The sequence below is a fragment of the Copidosoma floridanum genome, unplaced genomic scaffold (genome assembly GCF_036245765.1).
Source record: "Copidosoma floridanum isolate Cflo_tuat_1 unplaced genomic scaffold, Cflo_Japanese_pri ptg000001l, whole genome shotgun sequence".
NCBI classification, from domain to species: Eukaryota; Metazoa; Arthropoda; class Insecta; order Hymenoptera; family Encyrtidae; genus Copidosoma; species Copidosoma floridanum.
In genome coordinates, this window is record NW_028321878.1 from 26213145 (window position 1) to 26232065 (window position 18921).

Sequence of the window (18921 nt, forward strand, 5' to 3'; positions counted from 1 at the left end):
GGACAGAAAAAAGTCGTTTCAATTGACCAGCTGATACCTGCATATCTCGAAGCAACTGACTCCACTCCCGAGCAACCCACCAAACAAGAAGATCAGAAAAAGAAGCAAGACGAGCAGCCTACTCCTCACGAGGACCAACTCCGGCCAGTAGCTATCAAGGTCAGCGAGCCACCACAACTTACCCTGGACAACGCTCAAGCCGCTCCGCCTGCTCACCCAAAGCTGAAGCAGCATGTATCATTCCCAGCAGAGGACGAGCTGGTCACTGGGGGAGGGGATAGTTGTGGCGACGCGACCAGGTCCAACTTTAATACGCCGTCGGCGTAAGCAGGAGTTGGCGCCAAGAGAGCTCTTCTGAGCGGACGACAAAGGTTCTGTCTCACTTCCTCCAATGGCGGAGCAGTAGTATCGCCGCGCCTAATCACCGCGGCTCTGCGAATGTTCCCGTCTTCTTTTAATGGCTATAACATCAGCCATGGGCACCCACAGCTGAGGGACTCAACGCTGGCGCCTCGTTCTGTCCCCTCACGGCCCTCGATCTGGAAGTACGTCCAACGCTGGCTGCACGATGCGAGTACGAGGAGCTTGGGCAGCAGTGAAGTTCAAGAACGGAGAGACTTTAACGAAAAAGTTATTAAACTGACTTTTATTTTTATTATCCTTTATCAGTGCTTATGAGAAATTTTTATACGTATCAAGAATCGATTGTTGTACGCTTCAAGTTATTATTCTAGATTTATACATATCAGTGTTCTCTTATTTAAACCCTCATACTCCCACACAAAGTGCTGCACACGGAAGCAACATATATGTTGTAAGTTCCATCAGTGTGGTCCTTGGTCCAGTCCAACGTATCTGGTATTCGAGGTGAGACGCAACTACTCGCGTCGATTAGCCTATACAAAAACAAATGAAGTGGCCATAAATAAAATTAAAACCTATCCTGTTTGACTTGTTAAAAAAAAAAACGCTAATTTAGCGCCACTTTATAATTTGAAAAAGCAATAACGCACACTAAAACTTGTCCTACGCGTATCACCTCGAATTAGTATAATAACGTCCCTCTTGACAAATCTCACCTGAGATTTCAGAAAGAAAAATGAATGAAAAAATTTTGTGCAACGATTATAATTTATACATCAATAAAATGATTACCTAAAATATAAACAGGTATAGGAAAAAAAAAAAATTTGGCTTGTATGGAACACGAACTTGAGCCCCCAGTTTATCAGGCAAGCATCTTACCGCTTGGCCAGAGAGGATGAGATACCAGTCCGACAGTTTACATCTATATAAAGGTAAGTACCATGTTTTATTGTTTTTCTTGTTCACAACTGAATCATGTAATTATTAATAGATATAATTTTTCCTAATCTTAATTCTGATAGTTAACCAACTAGACAATATTTAGGAACATTATTTTCTTTACAAACAATTTTTTCTCTCTGAAAGTTACTCTTAAGGAGGCTTTATATCCAAGTAAGGCAAAAGTTTTTAATAATAATCATAAATGTTTATTTAAATGTAATAATAAAGAAGAACTACAATATAAAACAGGGGGACTTGATGTGTTGTGAGTAAATTATTTTTAAAAAATCCAAATTGCTTGCATCTATATTATTTTATTTTGAAAAAACACTTATAAAAGTTGGAAATCCTTAAAGCTATTCATACAGATAAAGTCATCACTGGAAATTTGTTGATACAATTCATGTTTAGTGAGTTAAATGTAATTGTTTTCCGAAAATGCAAAAAACGAGTGAAAACCTACAGTTTGGTATAAACAATTGTACCTAACTCATTACACATGTATTGTATCATAAAATTTACAGTAATTACTCTATTTAAAATTCTTTAAGGAGTATAATAAGTTTGAGAAGTTGGAATAACATGAATAGCTTTAAGGATTTCCAACTTTTATAAGTTTTTTTCAAAATAAGATAATGTACACGCAAGTAATTTGGATTATTTTAAAATAATTTATTCACAACACATCAAGTCCCCCTGTTTTATATTGTAATTTTTCTTTATTATTATATTTAAATAAAAATTTATAATAATTATTAAAAACGTATGCTTTACTTGGATATAAAACCCCCTCAAGAGTAACTTTAAGAGAGAAAAATATTGTTTGTAAAGAAAATAATGTTTCTGAATATTATCTAGTTGGTTAACTATCAGAATTAAGATTGGGAAAAATTATATCTATTAATAATTGTATGATTCAGTTGTGAATAAGAAAAACAATAACACATGGTACTTACAGTTCACATAGACGTTAATTGTCGGACTGGTATCCATCCTCTCTGGCTCATAGGTACGATGCTTGCCAGATAAACTGGGGGCTCGAGTTCGTGTTCCATATAAGCCGAATTTTTTTTTTTTTTTCCTACAACTGTTGATATTTTAGGTAATCATTCTATTGATGTATAAATTATAATCGTCGCACACAATTTTTTTATTTCTTTTTCTTTCAGAAATCTCACCTGAGATCTCAGATGATCATTTGGCATGAGATCTCACCTGAGATCTCAGGTGAGAAATCACATGAGATATCAGATGAGATCTTTGGTGATATTTGTCAGGAGGGGTATTATTATACTAAGTATAATAATACGTTAGTGTAGGCATGGTATAGGTAAAGGTATACGTTCTCGACATCTGTCTGCTAGCAGAAACACAGAAAACGAGTAGACCTATACCAGATGTGTTGGACTGGACCACGGTGTATGATGTCAAGGTGATACTCGTAGGACAGGTTTTAGGATGAGTTATTGCCGATTGATGATTTTTCTCAATATAAAATAGCCCTAAATTAGCACTTTTTTTTTTAACAAGTCAAATAGGACAGGTTTTAGTTCCAACTTGGCCACTTCATTTTTTTTTGTACAGGCTCTTCGGCGCTAGTAGTCACGTCTCACCTTTAATACAGGTGGTCTTGTGTAGGCATAATTTTTGTGAAACATTTGTGCTGTTTCATGAAAGTTCTAGCAGACAGCGAATGAGATAATACATATACCCGACAAGAACGTGGTCTAAAAGCTAGGACCAGGGCCTGGCCAGGCAAGCCTTACATCGATGCCAGGTACGAAACAGTATGAAACAACGATGAATAATTTTAGCAAATGATAAGAAAAAAATCTTATAAGTAGATTATCGCTGCTTTATTGAACACTGTTTAGTAATATATAATGTTTAATTTTTAGAAGCTTACAAGAAAATGATGATTAAATTTTGACAAATCTAATATTTTTATTTTTACATTAGTATCACTATAGATACAAACTCAGAAATACTGTCTTGATCAAATTGTTTGTAAGTAATTCACTTAAAAAGCAGTCTTACTTTGGTTATTTGTTTCTGTCGTATTCGTACTCGTAGTAATCATACTAAGTAAATCAAGCCTAATTTTTTTTCAAAATTTGTGCACTCTTCTAATTTTTTTCTTTTAGTCATTTAACTTTCGTTTCATGTGTAAATGTATGTGTCACGTCACGTCTCGAAGGGAGTCGAAGGTCGAAGGTTATATAGTATACCTATATTATACGTGTTTTATGATCAGGGACTGACCATACCCTTTCGATAATCTCATTACAATACTGGCCAGGGCCTGGTGTATTGTCGGGTAGTGATACTACTAGTGCTAGCAAACACCACCATATAGAGTTTTTTTATATATCAAAGGGTACTGACCTAAAGGTATGTACATACACTTAACCATATATAGTTGTACTACTAGTGTTGACCAACGCTACCATATCGACGCCTCGGACGAAAACAAGTTCAGTTCAGATATTTCAATGTTATTTTAAACGGGAAAATCTAAACTGGGCTTGTTTTCGTCTGAGGCGTCGATATATATTTGTATTACTTGTACTGGCAAACATCACCATGTATAGTTATACTACTAGGTCTGCTTGGTGTTCGTTTCCTACGTGACACCTAGTGTGAGAAAGCGCCCAGTTGGAAAGTTTATTGAGCTACCCAAGTTAGACGTGTGCACCAACACAGGCACAGGCAGCTCAGCTTGGGCACAGATTGGCTTGTAATAGAGCGCACATGCTTCTCCCCAGCCACCATAGATTAATACCAATAGACTGCGTGGCCCAACGAGCTGGCTGACGCCAAGACCAGAGAGAATGCGCAAAACATACCGTATATCTTTCTCTTTCTAACCATGAGAGTAGTGGGGAGACTGTGGGAGAACACCTGATCCACCCGTGCGGAGAGAGGGCTCCTCCCGTAGTCTCCCCACTACTCTCATGGTTAGAAAGAGAGAGATACGGTATGTATTGCGCTCTCTCTGTGGTCTTGGCATCAGCCAGCTCGTTGGGCCGCGCAGTCTATTTGAATAAGCCTATGCCAGCCACCGCCTGATTTTGTCTACACAATATGCACTACAGTATACATATATGTTTGACCTACAAGAGTGATGTGTGCGTCAGTGTGTGTAATGTCTTAGTAACCTTTGTGTGAGACGTATGCACTACGCACACTACCACATGTTTTATTATATGTAAAATTGTAAAGGGGAAATCGGGAAACTTGGAGTAAATCATATAATCAGCGAGTCTTATATGCATATCAATGCAAGAAGATTTTCTTAAAGTAGTGTGAGGTGATAAACAATCATTTTTTCGTTTGGCGAATAATTTGTTTCTTGTCCAGATTCTGCTTAAAAATCGGAAAAAATACTGTATTCATAGTTTAAGATTCTTTTTAATATTGCCAGAGATTGGAAAGGTGTCAGAGTTGAACGTTTGAAAATCATTTTAATTATTAGTTTTACACACCTTCCCGTGCTTTAATTTTTTCCAAAGCTATTCTTAAAGTTTAGTAACTAAATGAAAACTGGGTCATCCTTTAAGCAGACGAAATTAGGCAGCAAATGGGCAGAAGCTTGTGCTTAAGTCCCCCCGATACAAGGACACACTTGACCTCACCTCGACTAACTAGACCTTACTTGGGCCAAGCTGTCGCCAACCATAGAGGTATAAGAATAGAGTGAGCTATTCCCATTCAACCCTGTACTGTGCAATGATACCACATGCAAGAGAGAAAAGCTTTGTTCGGGAGCTCAAATCCGGTGACATAATGGTGCCTTCGGTGTCTTATTTTCGGCCATTGCCAATAATAAGACACCGGAAGTCACCATTATGTCACCGGACTTGAGCTCCCGAACAAAGCTAAAGTTTCATAACTTAACCCCCCAGTTACCATGATGTAAGTAGATAAGGTGTGTGATGGCGCAACTTTTCGATGAGTCCGAGTTTCTCCAATAGCGTGCCTCATCCGCACATCGTCCATATTGGGATATGAGCCAATCTGAATGTAGCGGTATTTCAAAAATATGTGATTATCAATAGTTTCAAAAAGGTTTTAGCTTACATTACAATGTTAAAAGTGATGCTTAAAAATTGTTGCTGAAAACGAGAAAACATCATTAAACAATGATTTCGAATAGTGATGAGACAATAAAATGAATTATTGCCAGATTTAAGAATGAAATTGTTTGAAGTAAGTCACGTACGTATTTATGGTAAAAAAATCATCAATAAGTATATCGTAATGTTTTTTGAATTAATGAATGAATTTTAGTTGATTGTGATTGTTCTCATCCGCTTATAAAAATATAAACAGCCCGTAATGCAATAACAAAAATAAATAAAAATTTTAAAATTGATAACAAATTAACTCTACTATTAGATAATATTTTAAAGGGATTAATACTTATGTACAACAATAGTTAAAAAATCACAGAGCTTTCAATGTTTTAAGGGCTGCTGTATTCAGTGAGGCTTCAAGCTGTACCTTTCTTTTAGTTGCATATCTGAGATTACTACATGAGATTTAATTATTTCTTAGATAAAAAAAAAATCCTGTAAAAAAATACAGTGTCTCCTGTACGTATATGGAGTCAAATTTTATTGTTGGAACAGCTGATTTGGATAAAACAAACATATTTGTATCACCAGGGACGATTAAGTGTTCTGGCTTTTTCTCGTAACTGTCATGAGTGAAATGTACAGAGCATACCCTACCTACGATAGAAAAATGTTTGACTGTTTGTTCATTCGTGTAAAAATATTTATATATAAGTGAACACGATGGCATATTGTAAATATTAATTTATTACACCACTCGAGTTCTCAAGTAAGTGTCATGAGTGCATGTATATCGTCAAGTAAACAAAGCAGACTACACAATTCTAACATGGCGGAATGACGGATGTGCGCAGGAACAGTCTCAATTTGAATCAGTTGGGTCACACACCTTATTAACTTACATCATGCCCAGTTACCATGAGTTTAGTGGTGCCTCTCGGCAACGGTCTTTTTCGCACTTATGGGAGCAAGAGGTACAGGGTTATGCGGGGATAGCGCACTCTATTCTTATATCCTGATGTAAACATACAAGGTGTGGCATTCGAAGATCTCATTTTCGTGCCATTCTGCGCCTTCTATCGCGACGCCATATTTAAGGGGGATGTGACTACTACAGCGCTAAAGAGCCTGTACAATGAAACAAAGTGGCCAATGCTGAAACTAAAACCTATCTTCCGCATCTTCCTCGAAGTGAGACATGTTTATATATATATAGACCTTCGTATACGTCAATTGATAAATGTTTACCTACACGCTGAGGAAAAAAATGGCATTATCACATGAGAGCGTCGATGCGATGAACCTGTGCGGCACACTATGGGTTTAAAGTAGAGAGGCGACACCTTAAACGCATTGGCTATAGCTATGGGCAAAATGCAAAGCAGCGATGGAGTTTTATCCGTTTCTGTTTAGCGTTTGCTTCTCCCACTTTTTGTTTTTGCACTATATGCTCTCTCTGCAGCAGGCACGCACTCGTTGCCTGCACAGCTCATAAATACCTATGTATATGCGTGTTCAAATTTGTGCGTATATATACACTGTAGCTGATACGATAGTCTTGATGCTCTTCATGTTTAATTCATTAAAATTTTAGCTCTGCTGTGCAGCTTTGCTATACTCGTGTCAAAAATAGATCTATATATAAATGGTGCTTACAATAATTATATTTTCTAAATATCACAAGACTATCAGCTGCAGTATATATGTACACACAAATTTGAATATGCATATATGGGGAGAATCACGTCAACTGTCCCAGCGCCGCGGTGGACGGCCCGCGCGGTCGTCAAACACAACGTTTTCAACTCGTCGTTTCGATGTCAAAACTTTGATAAAAAAATAATCTAAAAACATATTCTTTCGTATTTTTTCCTCAGCTTTCCAGTGGTGGCATCAGTTTTTCGAAAATTTGCTCCTATAACCTCGAAAAATGCACTTGTTTGAAAAACACGTTTTATCTCCATGGTCTTTAACTTTTGGAATTTTTTTGATAGTCTAAATCGAAAGATGAGACATTTTTACGTAGATATCGACAATAAAAAAGAGGGGTTTTTCGTTTTTATAACGTATTTAAACGACGAACGAGACGATGCGAGCCGCGGCGGCCGGGCCACGCGCGGCAGCAGCGCGTCCGCCGTGTGTCGTCTGCTACGGTGAGTCTGTTTGGCTATATAATATATAATGTAGTAGTGGCGATGTAAACAACAATTAGTTAACCAGGGCTTACAATGGATAAATAATAAATGTTTTGATAAAATTTTTTCATATATACAACAATTTTATAATAAAGAAATAAATAATGATTAATATTGATTAAATATTAGATATTTACACAAATAAAGCAAAAAATAAAAACAAGTTTGTTTTACTTCGTTCTCTTTTTCTTTTTAGGCATGGTAATCGAAGTGACACTTGTTTTACGTTCTTTCAGTTTCGGAAAAATTTCATACTGGTTACGCAAAGAAGTTTTCTTCAACATTAATTTATTATCCTTAATGGGGATAAACGCATGATAATTCAGTGTCCCTGGAATCAGTTTCGCACTGGAAATTTCGTCTTTTAATCTCAAGGAAGTTTCTTCGTAGTCAGATTTGCTACTAAAAAAACCTTCGTTTCTTTGCAGTAAAACCTACGAAATCTTCGACTTACGATAGCACAACCTCAAGTCATAAAAATAATAAATACTAATATTTTATTATTCAATCGAAACTTGTTGCTAAGTGCAAACCGTCACGGTTAGGTGTATTTGTTTACATCCAGTCAGAGAGACGGTAGCAGACGGCGCGCTCCTGCCGCGCATGGCCCGGCCGCCGCGGCTCCCATCGTCTCGTTCGTCGTTTAAATACGTTATAAAAACGAAAAACCCCTCTTTTTTTATTGTCGATATCTACGTAAAAATGTCTCATCTTTCGATCTAGACTATCAAAAAAATTTCAAAAGCTAAAGATCATGGAGATAAAACGTGTTTTTCAAACAAGTGCATTTTTCGGGGTTATGGGAGCAAATTTTCGAAAAACTGATGCCACCACTGGAAAGCTGAGGAAAAAATACGAAAGAATATGTTTTTAGATTATTTTTTTATCAAAGTTTTGACATCGAAACGACGAGTTAAAAACGTCGTGTTTGACGACCGCGCGGGCCGTCCACCGCGGCGCTGGGACAGTTGACGTGATTCTCCCTATATATAGGTATTTATGAGCTGCGCAGGCAACGAGTGCGTGCCTGCTGCAGAGAGAGCATATAGTGTAAAAACAAAAACTGGGAGAAGCAAACGCAAGACGGCAACGGAAAAAACTCCATGGCCGCTTTGCGTTTTGCCCATAGCTATAGTCAATGCGTTCAAGATGTTGACTCTCTGCTTTAAATTCATCAAATTCTGGCGCTAGGCTCACGTCTCATGATGACATTACGGCATAGACAACGGCGACGTCATAGCTACATAGCAGCCTGGGCTTAGCTCATAGCAGTTACAGTATAAGCGCATGGTGTGCCGCACAGGTTCATCGCATCGACGCTCTCGTGCGATGATGCCATTTTTTTCCTCTGTGTGTATTACGTCAGTTTTTTCTGAGTAAATATTCACGAATTGTGCGTTTGGTCACTGAAACAACTGGAATTAAAATATTGAAATAAAAAATATATAATGTTTCACGAGTTTCTTGATGTTAATATGCTTTATATTTTAAAAGCGTTTGAAACTCGCAGACAGACATAGCGGCGCGATGGAAGCTTTCCTGATTGGTCAATCAAAATAGATGCGCAACGCCACACCTTGTATTTTTACATCATGCTTATATCTCTATGTATGTAACATAGGCAATGGGACCACCTGTATTTCTTACACCGTGGACTGAACCAAGAACCATTTTGATGGAACGAATCAATGGAACTATAGAACTAAACTGTATTGACGCGCATGCGCAGCAATGTGTATTATCTAAATTATCTTGAGTAGTAATTGAAAGTGGGCGGAAACTGGGCCCAAGCTTGGCTGCCCTGCCGCCCACCTTGGCCTCAGCTTAGCACCTGACTTGGCCTACAGGCGGTTTGTAATACGGCAATGACTTGGGCGCAGCTTGTCCTGAATTTCGTTGAGTAATCGCCCACTTTTGTCTGCAGATCAGCGTTGGGTTAGGCGGATTCAATATCGGAACTTTTTCCCTAGATCGTATATATAGCTATACGATCTAGGGAGAATGTTCCGTCGAGCAGACAACTCAGCAGTGAAGGGGCATTGCCAAAGACATGCGAAAATTCAAAATTGTAATATTAATAACACAAGTGCCTATCACCCAATGACCCGGGGCGCTAACTGGCCACTCTGTTAAAGAAATAATTATTAAAATAACACAAGCGCCTATCACCTCATGACACGGGGCGCTTACTGGCCACTCTTTTAAATAAATAATTATTAAAATAACACAAGCACCTATCACCCAATGACCCGGGGCGCTAACTGGCCACTCTGTTAAAGAAATAATTATTAAAATAACACAAGCGCCTATCACCTCATGACACGGGGCGCTTACTGGCCACTCTTTTAAATAAATAATTATTAAAATAACACAAGCACCTATCACCCAATGACTCGGGGCGCTTACTGGCCACTCTGTTAAAGAAATAATTATTAAAATAACACAAGCGCCTATCACCTCATGACACGGGGCGCTTACTGGCCACTCTTTTAAATAAATAATTATTAAAATAACACAAGCACCTATCACCCAATGACCCGGGGCGCTAACTGGCCACTCTGTTAAAGAAATAATTATTAAAATAACACAAGCACCTATCACCCAATGACTCGGGGCGCTTACTGGCCACTCTGTTAAAGAAATAATTATTAAAATAACACAAGCGCCTATCACTCAGTGACTTCGAGCGCTTACTGGCAACTCTGTTAAATAAATAATTATTAAAATAACACAAGCGCCTATCACTCAGCGACTTCGAGCGCTCACTGGCAACTCTGTTAAATAAATAATTATTAAAATAACACAAGCGCCTATCACTCAGTGACTTCAAGCGCTTACTGGCAACTCTGTTAAATAAATAATTATTAAAATAACACAAGCGCCTATCACTCAGTGACTTCGAGCGCTTACTGGCAACTCTGTTAAAAAAATAATTATTAATAACACAAGCGCCTATCACCCAATGACCCGGGGCGCTTACTGGCCACTCTTTTAAATAAATAATTATTAAAATAACACAAGCACCTATCACCCAATGACTTCGAGCGCTTACTGGCAACTCTGTTAAATAAATAATTATTAAAATAACACAAGCACCTATCACTCAGTGACTTCGAGCGCTTACTGGCAACTCTGTTAAATAAATAATTATTAAAATAACACAAGCACCTATCACCTCATGACCCGGGACGCTTACTGGCCACTCTTTTAAATAAATAATTATTAAAATAACACAAGCGCCTATCACCTCATGACACGGGGCGCTTACTGGTCACTCTGTTAAATAAATAATTATTAATAACACAAGCGCCTATCACCTAATGACCCGGGGCACTTACTGGCCACTCTTTTAAATAAATAATTATTAAAATAACACAAGCGCCTATCACCTTATGACCCGGGGCGCTTACTGGCTACTATTGAATAATAAATTATCAAGAAATTATAATAGCGCCATTTAAAAAGATCTTTGTGGTACTAGATAGGCAATCAAAATTGTGATATGTTTACATATGTTATCGATCAACTTTTTATTATTTAATAGTGTTGCAAATAAGTGTCCTGGATCATCAGGAAAAAGGTGCTTGACATATTTATTAATAATTATTTATTTACTTGATTTGCAATTAGCGCCCCAGGTTATACGGTAATAGGCACTTGTGTTATTTATTAATAATTATTTATTTAACAGAGTTGCCAGTAAGCGCCCCGGGTCATTGGGTGATAGGTGCTTGTGTTATTCTAATAATTATTTATTTAAAAGAGTGGCCAGTAAGCGCCACGGGTCATTGGGTGATAGGCGCTTGTGTTATTTATAATTATTTATTTAACAGAGTGACTAGTAAGCGCCCCGTGTCATGAGGTGATAGGCACTTGTGTTATTTCAATAATTATTTCTTTAACAGAGTGGCCAGTTAGCGCCCCGGGTCATTGGGTGATAGGCACTTGTGTTATTAATATTACAATTTTGAATTTTCGCGTGTCTTTGGCAATGCCCCTTCACTGCTGAGTTGTCTGCTCGACGGAACATTCTCCCTAGATCGTATAGCTATATATACGATCTAGGGAAAAAGTTCCGATATTGAATCCGCCTAACCCAACGCTGCTGCAGATCAGTATAATACAGAGACGTCTATGTATAAGTATACAAATGTATAGTATGATATGCGCGCTCGCAGCACACACATGAATATTTATATTAACTTATATGCATATAAACTTACAAGCATGCTTGTATAACCCAATATCAGTGCAGACGGAAGTGGGTGATTACTGGGCGAAAGTCATGCCAAGTAATCCAATTACAAACCCACCTGCGGCCAGGCTTGGTTGCTTGATTTGGACCATGCATTTAAGCTGGGCTACCCACTTTTATTTCTACTCGGGATTGTGATCATAGACATATGAGAAAAGAGACACAGCATCGCACATTTCCACCTTTGGCAATGTGCTAGAGAGACAGATACCCACGTCAGATGTTGCGTCTCGCTCTACTTGTGCTTGAGCGCTGTACGTAAGAACAAGCAGTCTACATTTCTTTGTATGTCTATGACTGTGATGAGAGAAAAAAATCGCACATTGGACAAAAACAATTATTCTACCAGCTATACATAAAAATATGACAATTTATAATTGTTAAACATAAACGACAATTGAATTGCAAACGATTGACACCAATTTTGTTAGTATAGACACACTACAAAGGGTAGAGGAGATACTTTTCATGGCTCTCGCACGATGGCATCACATTCAATTTTTTTGCAAAAAATTGATCCAACAGTTTTTTACAAAGCGGTTACAAGCAGTGCTAACGATTCCACAGTTTTGGGTTTTTTTTTCGAGTCAAAATTGACCAGTTGCTCGCGGAGTTCGCCGAGCTCTATATGCTTCCATAATATTTAACACGGGTTGGGGGTCAGGGGTATGAAATGAGGGCAGGCGGCAAGCAGCACGGTGTATGTACGTAGTGAGCTTCGAAGGAGTGAGGAGACAATGTCCGCCATTTGAGGCTCATGGGGAAAGGCGTGAGGCGTTAGCTTAATAAAGTAGCATTTAGCATATATATGTCACGACATACAAATATATGTATGGATATGAACATATACACAAGTATATGACTAAAGTCCCCATGAGCCTCAAATGGCAGCTGCAGTGTTGCTAGATATGGCGATTTATAGCCAAAGTGGCAATTTTTACTTTATACTGGCGACGTAATTTTTTTACGTGGCTATAGCGATTTTTACTGGCGGTAAGGATATTTGCATGGCGATTTTTAGTCTATTTTCAAAATTTTATTCAACGTGGTTAATTTATTAGTATTTTTAAAAATCCACTGTTACGTTTTTTAAATAGAGCGTGTTTTTGAGTGCTCGAGCACGATTTAAACTGTGCACTTGAAATTGCGCAGTAGCTTTTTAAATGTAATGTGTTCTTTCACGAGATACTGCAGTCAGTGTTGGCATATATAGTTTTATTTTTTTTTTTTGTTTATTATCGCCCGTAGGCTCAGATATGGCTTTTTTTACACAAGAATAGTTTTTTCCAGCCATCGGTGCACCTGAGTTATGACCTGATGTTTATACGCATATATAAACATCTGGAAAAACTTATAGTCACACCTATGATCACGATGTCGAAGCAAAAGAGAAACAGTTAATCAACCCTCGAGAATCAAGAGCACAGGCGAAACGGCGAGACCTGAATGGTCACCAGGCGGTCATCCATCCAAGTACTAAGCGCGCTGAATTCAGCTTAACCTTAGAGATCAACGGAACTGCAACTCTAACGTTGCGCCATCGCAATCCGGGGTTTAATCCGATTTAATTCGCTTACCCATAAAAAAAGAAGAGTGTCATCAGTAGCCGGAATGCCCAGCTGCACGGCGCACTACTCTGTTCTCGATGTAGTGCCGATGATCGACTACGATAATCGTCAACTCGATGGGGCATCTCATAACCACTTTTCACTATTTTTGATTGCGGGTGGCTTGAATTTTACCTCCACGCCACCTAGCGGATCCTACTGAACTAAAGGGCAAAGCTAGCTTATTTTAGAAAAACCTTAAGCTTATTTAACGCTATTGGTATTAACTTTTTCAAGAAAAAAACTATACGAAAACCATCTCGGAATCATCAAGAATCAGTATGAAAAATTTCAGCAAAATCGGTTCAGTAGTTTTCGCAGTTAGCGATTACAACAATTTTAGCTACTTTGCATTATAAATTAGTAAGATAAGATATAGCATAATAAGTACGTTCATTGTAAAGACCTTCAAGTTTTGACAAGGAAGTGCCGGTTCGATCTTCGATTACTCCTATCATCTGAGGCATGCATTTATCCACTCATGTAAATTAAGTAGTGTGTGCATGGACATTTTGTGAATATATATTCCGTGAATGTGAACAGCGTTAAGTAATATAACGCCTATTTCAATTTCGAATAATTTTACTTATTGTGTGCGGCGTGCGTGCTCGATTGCTGCTTGCAGCACATATTGTGGTCTCAGTGACAGATGATATATCTGACTGTGCGCATCTTTTTACGTGAAGGTATTGTGTTTATTGAAAAATTTAGAGTATTTTTGTACTAATAGTACATTGCTTTCGTTATCATGATGAGGGCAATAAAGAATATAAAAAAAGCCTTTTGCTTTTATAATATCTTTTTTTTTTAAATGAGTGTAAAAAGAAGGTCAGTCCTTTAAAAATGTTGCCCAGAAAGAGGATTTATAACACCGCATGGGAAAGAGACATGAGGTAACGGTACCTTATTTAGTACTTGTGTTTTCTCTTTAAATAACTCTTACAAGATTTTTCTGAACTTACGACTTCCAAAATGTTTAAATAAGTATCAATGTGTTTATAGGGGTAAGAAAAGTCACATTTATAAATGCAACGATCTCAAATAAAATTAAACATAATATATGCTTAGACTCTTGAGAAGTTAATATTAGTCTACATATTTATTATAAATATCATATTGTGAATAAAAAACCTTCTTGTATTGGATTTTGAAACTACTCATTTATGTAAGAACATTTTGACAACCCTTTCACACACATATTTTTTCAAGTATTTAAGGTTCTAACCGTATATATGAATAGGCAATTTTGAGAAATTTGAAAGTGGCGCTTATTGGCGGTTTTGGTTTGGTGAGTGTCGACATGAACATCAACTGATCTGGCAACACTGGGCGGCTGGCCAATTAGCACCGGTCCCAACGGTGTCTTCTCACTCCCTGAAAGCTCACTATATGCACGGAGCCAATATCTAAGCTTATGGTCAAAACCTCGACGGCTCGACCCGATTAGCTAGCGGCCCCGCGAGTCGCATAACCGAACAAAACTATTAAGGTAAATGTCCCTACCACGGAACGAATTTTGGTATCGATTTACTTTTATTACAGATAAAAAATTTTTTTTAACGTTTAATCATAAAATTTCGATCAATAATGGTGGGTTATCTGTTTTTGAACGTAGGTTGCTGTTTTGTATCAAAATTTAAGCAGAATTAAAAAATTTATGTGATAAATAAGAAGGTGATCAAAATGTACATTAAACGGAACGTCTGCAGTAGTTAGGCAGCACTGTTCCGCAGTCATTGTCCCCATCACGGAACATGATTTGAAATGAATATATATAGATTTTTCAAATTATTTATGTATAATTTAAAGGTAATAATAACTGAGAGGGAGTCAGCCAAGGTGAAATATATATAATTTACTTTCTACTTTATAAATTTCGTATTTATTTCTTTTTATTACTTAAAATTATTGTTTATTCTTATTTCCTTTTTACATTAGTTAAATTTTTTTTTCATCAAAATATTTCTAGTTTGAGTACATTTCAATATAAAATCTTAGATTCAAATAAATTATAATAAACTATCTACGGTTTTTCTTGTTTGATATTTAATAAAATAGCTTTAATTTGCAAGTCTAACTCTTTCTTTGTATCATTCTGAGACTTTTTTTCTTCTTGCAATTTTTTTTCCCATCACCTGTTTTTTGTAATATTTTAATTTCGATCTCCTTGATTTCTATATCGGTTTTTTTTTAACAACTAAATCATTCTTTTTTTCTTGCATCTTTTTTATTCAGCTTCCTTATCTTCCTTTTGTTTATCGATGTTATACCACGGATCAGATTTGCATGCAGAGACAAATTTTACTTTTCCTTTAATTTTTTCCTTTTTTTTTTTGGCAAACACTTTTCAGGCAGTGTAAAAATGTTGTTAAGCATTTCCAAAGATTTATTGCTTTCGTGTATGTTGGATTATTTTGAAGTGTTTGAAACAAAGTAAGAGAAACAGAGAGAAAGATATTTTTTGAAATTCTTGTGTGATTATTCAAAATAATTTGTAGGGGTCTAAAATACCAAGTTAAGGTGCAATATTATATTGACGCCTCGCACGAAGATCAGTACAGTTCAGATTTTCCCGTTTAAAATAACATTGCAAAATCTAAACTGTGCTGGTCTTCGTACGAGGCGTCGAAATGCAACTGTATCTCAGGAGAGTTTAAATTTAAAGACTCAGCTTTTTTTTTTGTTTTTTTGGCACCCATGTTTGCCATTTTTGTATACTTAAATCTAAAATAAATAAGTGATACTTTATGTTGAATAGAGTTTTAAGGTTAAGTTTTATGTTTTCAAGTTATTGTGATTTAACATTACTTACCAATTAATTTAAGATGAGCAATGACAAATCTGATCTTATTAAACAAACAAATAGTACTTTCAACACTGCGAAATTGTTCAATACGTTATAATAACGACCAGTAAAGTGTGCTTCACGATGGGGACAAGATGTCTTGTTTACGCAGGTAATGAGGAACGCGTTATTTTGGCTGTTCCTTTTAATGTACATTTTGACCGACAATGAACATGGAACGGAACATGCAAAAATTAATAAAAATATTCAGTTTTTCATCAAACTATACATATAAATCGAAAGTATAGCTCCAATACATGCAAAAAAATTTAACTCCGAGCTCATATAATTCTTTATAATTATTACAGCATGGGTAAAGAAATCCTCTCTCTTCATAGTAAGTGTCACTTATCCTCATAAATTTTAGATGCAGAAAGTGCACGTTCTTAAATTATTTTTTATTTACTTCTCATATCGGTGAATTCAGATAAAATTTTTAAAAAAGTTTTAAAGATATTTTAAGCTATTTATTGTAATTTTTGTAAACTTATAAATAAGCAATAAAAATTTTGGTACAAAAAATAAGAAATCGTTCCGCCATAGGGACAATATTCCTTGATAGGGACATTTACGTTACTCAGATATATGATCACTAGAAACAGTTTTTTTTTTTATTCATCATCGTCCGTTGGCTCAGACATGGCATTCTTTTACACAAGCATAGTGTTAATTAGCCATCGGTGCACCAAGTTATGACCAGATGTTTATATACGTATATAAACATCTGGACCAACTCAGTCACACCTATGAAGATCACGTGGACGAAGCGTCAGAGAAACAGTTAATCGACCTTCGAGAATCAAGAGTACAGGCGAAAGGGCGAGACTTGAATGGTGACCAGACCAGACGATCACTCATCTAAGTACTAACCGCGCCTAATGCAGCTTAACCTCAGAGATCGACGAAACTGCAACTCTACCGTTGCGCCACCGCGACCACACTAGAAACAGTTACATGTAATTTTATGAATATACATTCATTACATCATGTATCATCATATTTTAAAATTGTTCTCAAGTACGATTAACTGAGACATCAAAATGTACGGCACAATACAAAAGTCACAATTAGTCTTACCTTCAGCTTCACAGGTTCTCTCTCTTTCAACAGGAGGCACAAGGTCTCGCCGTTCTTTATTGTCGAGTGGAAATTTCTTAACCAAACTATAAATGGATTGCCTGGAAAGCTTTTGTAATTTAACAATGGCATCGGCTTGGACAATTGTTGAGCCTGCTCTTTTATAAACTGTAAGGAATCTATTGGCTCCACGACTGCAAAGTGAGATGCGTGCATTATGATAGGATAAAGCAATCATCAATAAAATAATTAGTGGGCTGACTAAGAGCTTATTTCAGTGAACTAAAGCGTTGCCTACAAATTCAATTGTAATGAGGCTTTCATTTTCACAAATAATATCAAATAAATATTAATCCTAGAGCCTAAACGGTATTCCATGTTTGGAAGCTCTTTTTCTGCGAAGTTCAGCTTTTGGACTTGGTAATATAGAGTATGAGTTGCCTTTATATCAATTATAACAAAACATCCAGTTTCAAAGCTGGAGCATAACTACAGATAGAATAAGCTCTCAAAGTTAAGGAATACGAGCGTTTAGATAGAGGCAGGGCTTATAAAAAGAGTGTATCTGTTAATAAATTAGGTAGGCTTTTGTCAATAAGCATGACTAGGTACAGCGACTTTTACCCTCACCCTCTGCTTTTTGATTTCAGACCCATTTGCCGAGCCAAGTTATGAATATAGGCTCTCTCTTCAGCTGTGTACGAAGAAGGGAATTCAAGTTCTGTTTGCTCAAGAGTTTCCAAGAGTTTTTTGATAGTCAAGTTGACAGCTATTCTCGTGTCCTCGCCGATCTCTCGGTAGTAATGATTTTTTTTACGTGGCATTTCCGAAGAATATCACCCGCAATCAGAAGCTGGAGCTATATTAATACGATTTCGAAGATAAAGGCATGAAATCTTTAATTTGTCTTAGTCCAACACATCAGGTTTATTTTCATACACTGACTGAGAATCCTCTGATCCTTGTTTCTTAGGCTGCAGTCACATGGAGCGCAATAGAGCGTGCAGGATAGAATTGTCCCCACAAGCGGCTTGTTAACTCTATATTGCGCTGCAGGATAGCTCTATTGCGCGGCGCATAGGCATAGGGTTAAGACAGTCGCTTATGGGAACAATGCTATCCTGCAAGCTCTATTGCGCTCCATGTGACTGCAGCCTTATACTGTGAACATAGACATATTATAAGCATAGAGATATAAGAAGTAACCTCTATGCATATGAGAAAAACATAGTGTAGACTCGTTCCTGCGCTGAAGCACGAGTAGAAAGAGACACAGCATTGAGTGTGAGTATCTGTCTTTCTCGCAAATTGACAACAGTAGGAATGGGGGCGTAGGGGTCAGTTAGTCAGTAGATTCGTTCACCTTACAATCCAGGGACGGTCGGGGACGGTGTGAGCGAGTCGGAGACGAAAGTGAACAAGTGCTCTTCTCCGATCGTCCCTGATCGTCCCTGACCGTACGCGATGCGCAGTTGTACACGTTAGGTTAGATTAATGCAAAAAGTAAACAAACTTGTTTGTATTTGCACTTCTTTATTTACAAACTATTGTTTACATA

At 37.2% G+C, this 18921-nt stretch overlaps 1 protein-coding gene across 3 annotated transcripts in view; it reads right to left on the reverse strand.

Annotated features, from left to right (window-relative positions):
- The window catches only part of LOC106637235 (3'-5' RNA helicase YTHDC2), a 43225-nt gene extending 24935 nt beyond the window's left edge, over positions 1 to 18290 (reverse strand). Inside the window, exons 1-2 of one of the 3 annotated variants that reach the window (XM_014349948.3) lie at positions 17994 to 18290; positions 17364 to 17557 (exon numbers count right to left, since the gene is read on the reverse strand). In XM_014349948.3, the coding sequence (XP_014205434.2) occupies positions 17364 to 17557; positions 17994 to 18187 (388 nt within the window). In that variant the 5' untranslated portion in view covers positions 18188 to 18290. The other 2 variants (XM_089591896.1, XM_089591892.1) reach the window with 2 other exon arrangements.
- Positions 18291 to 18921: the final 631 nt, after the last annotated feature.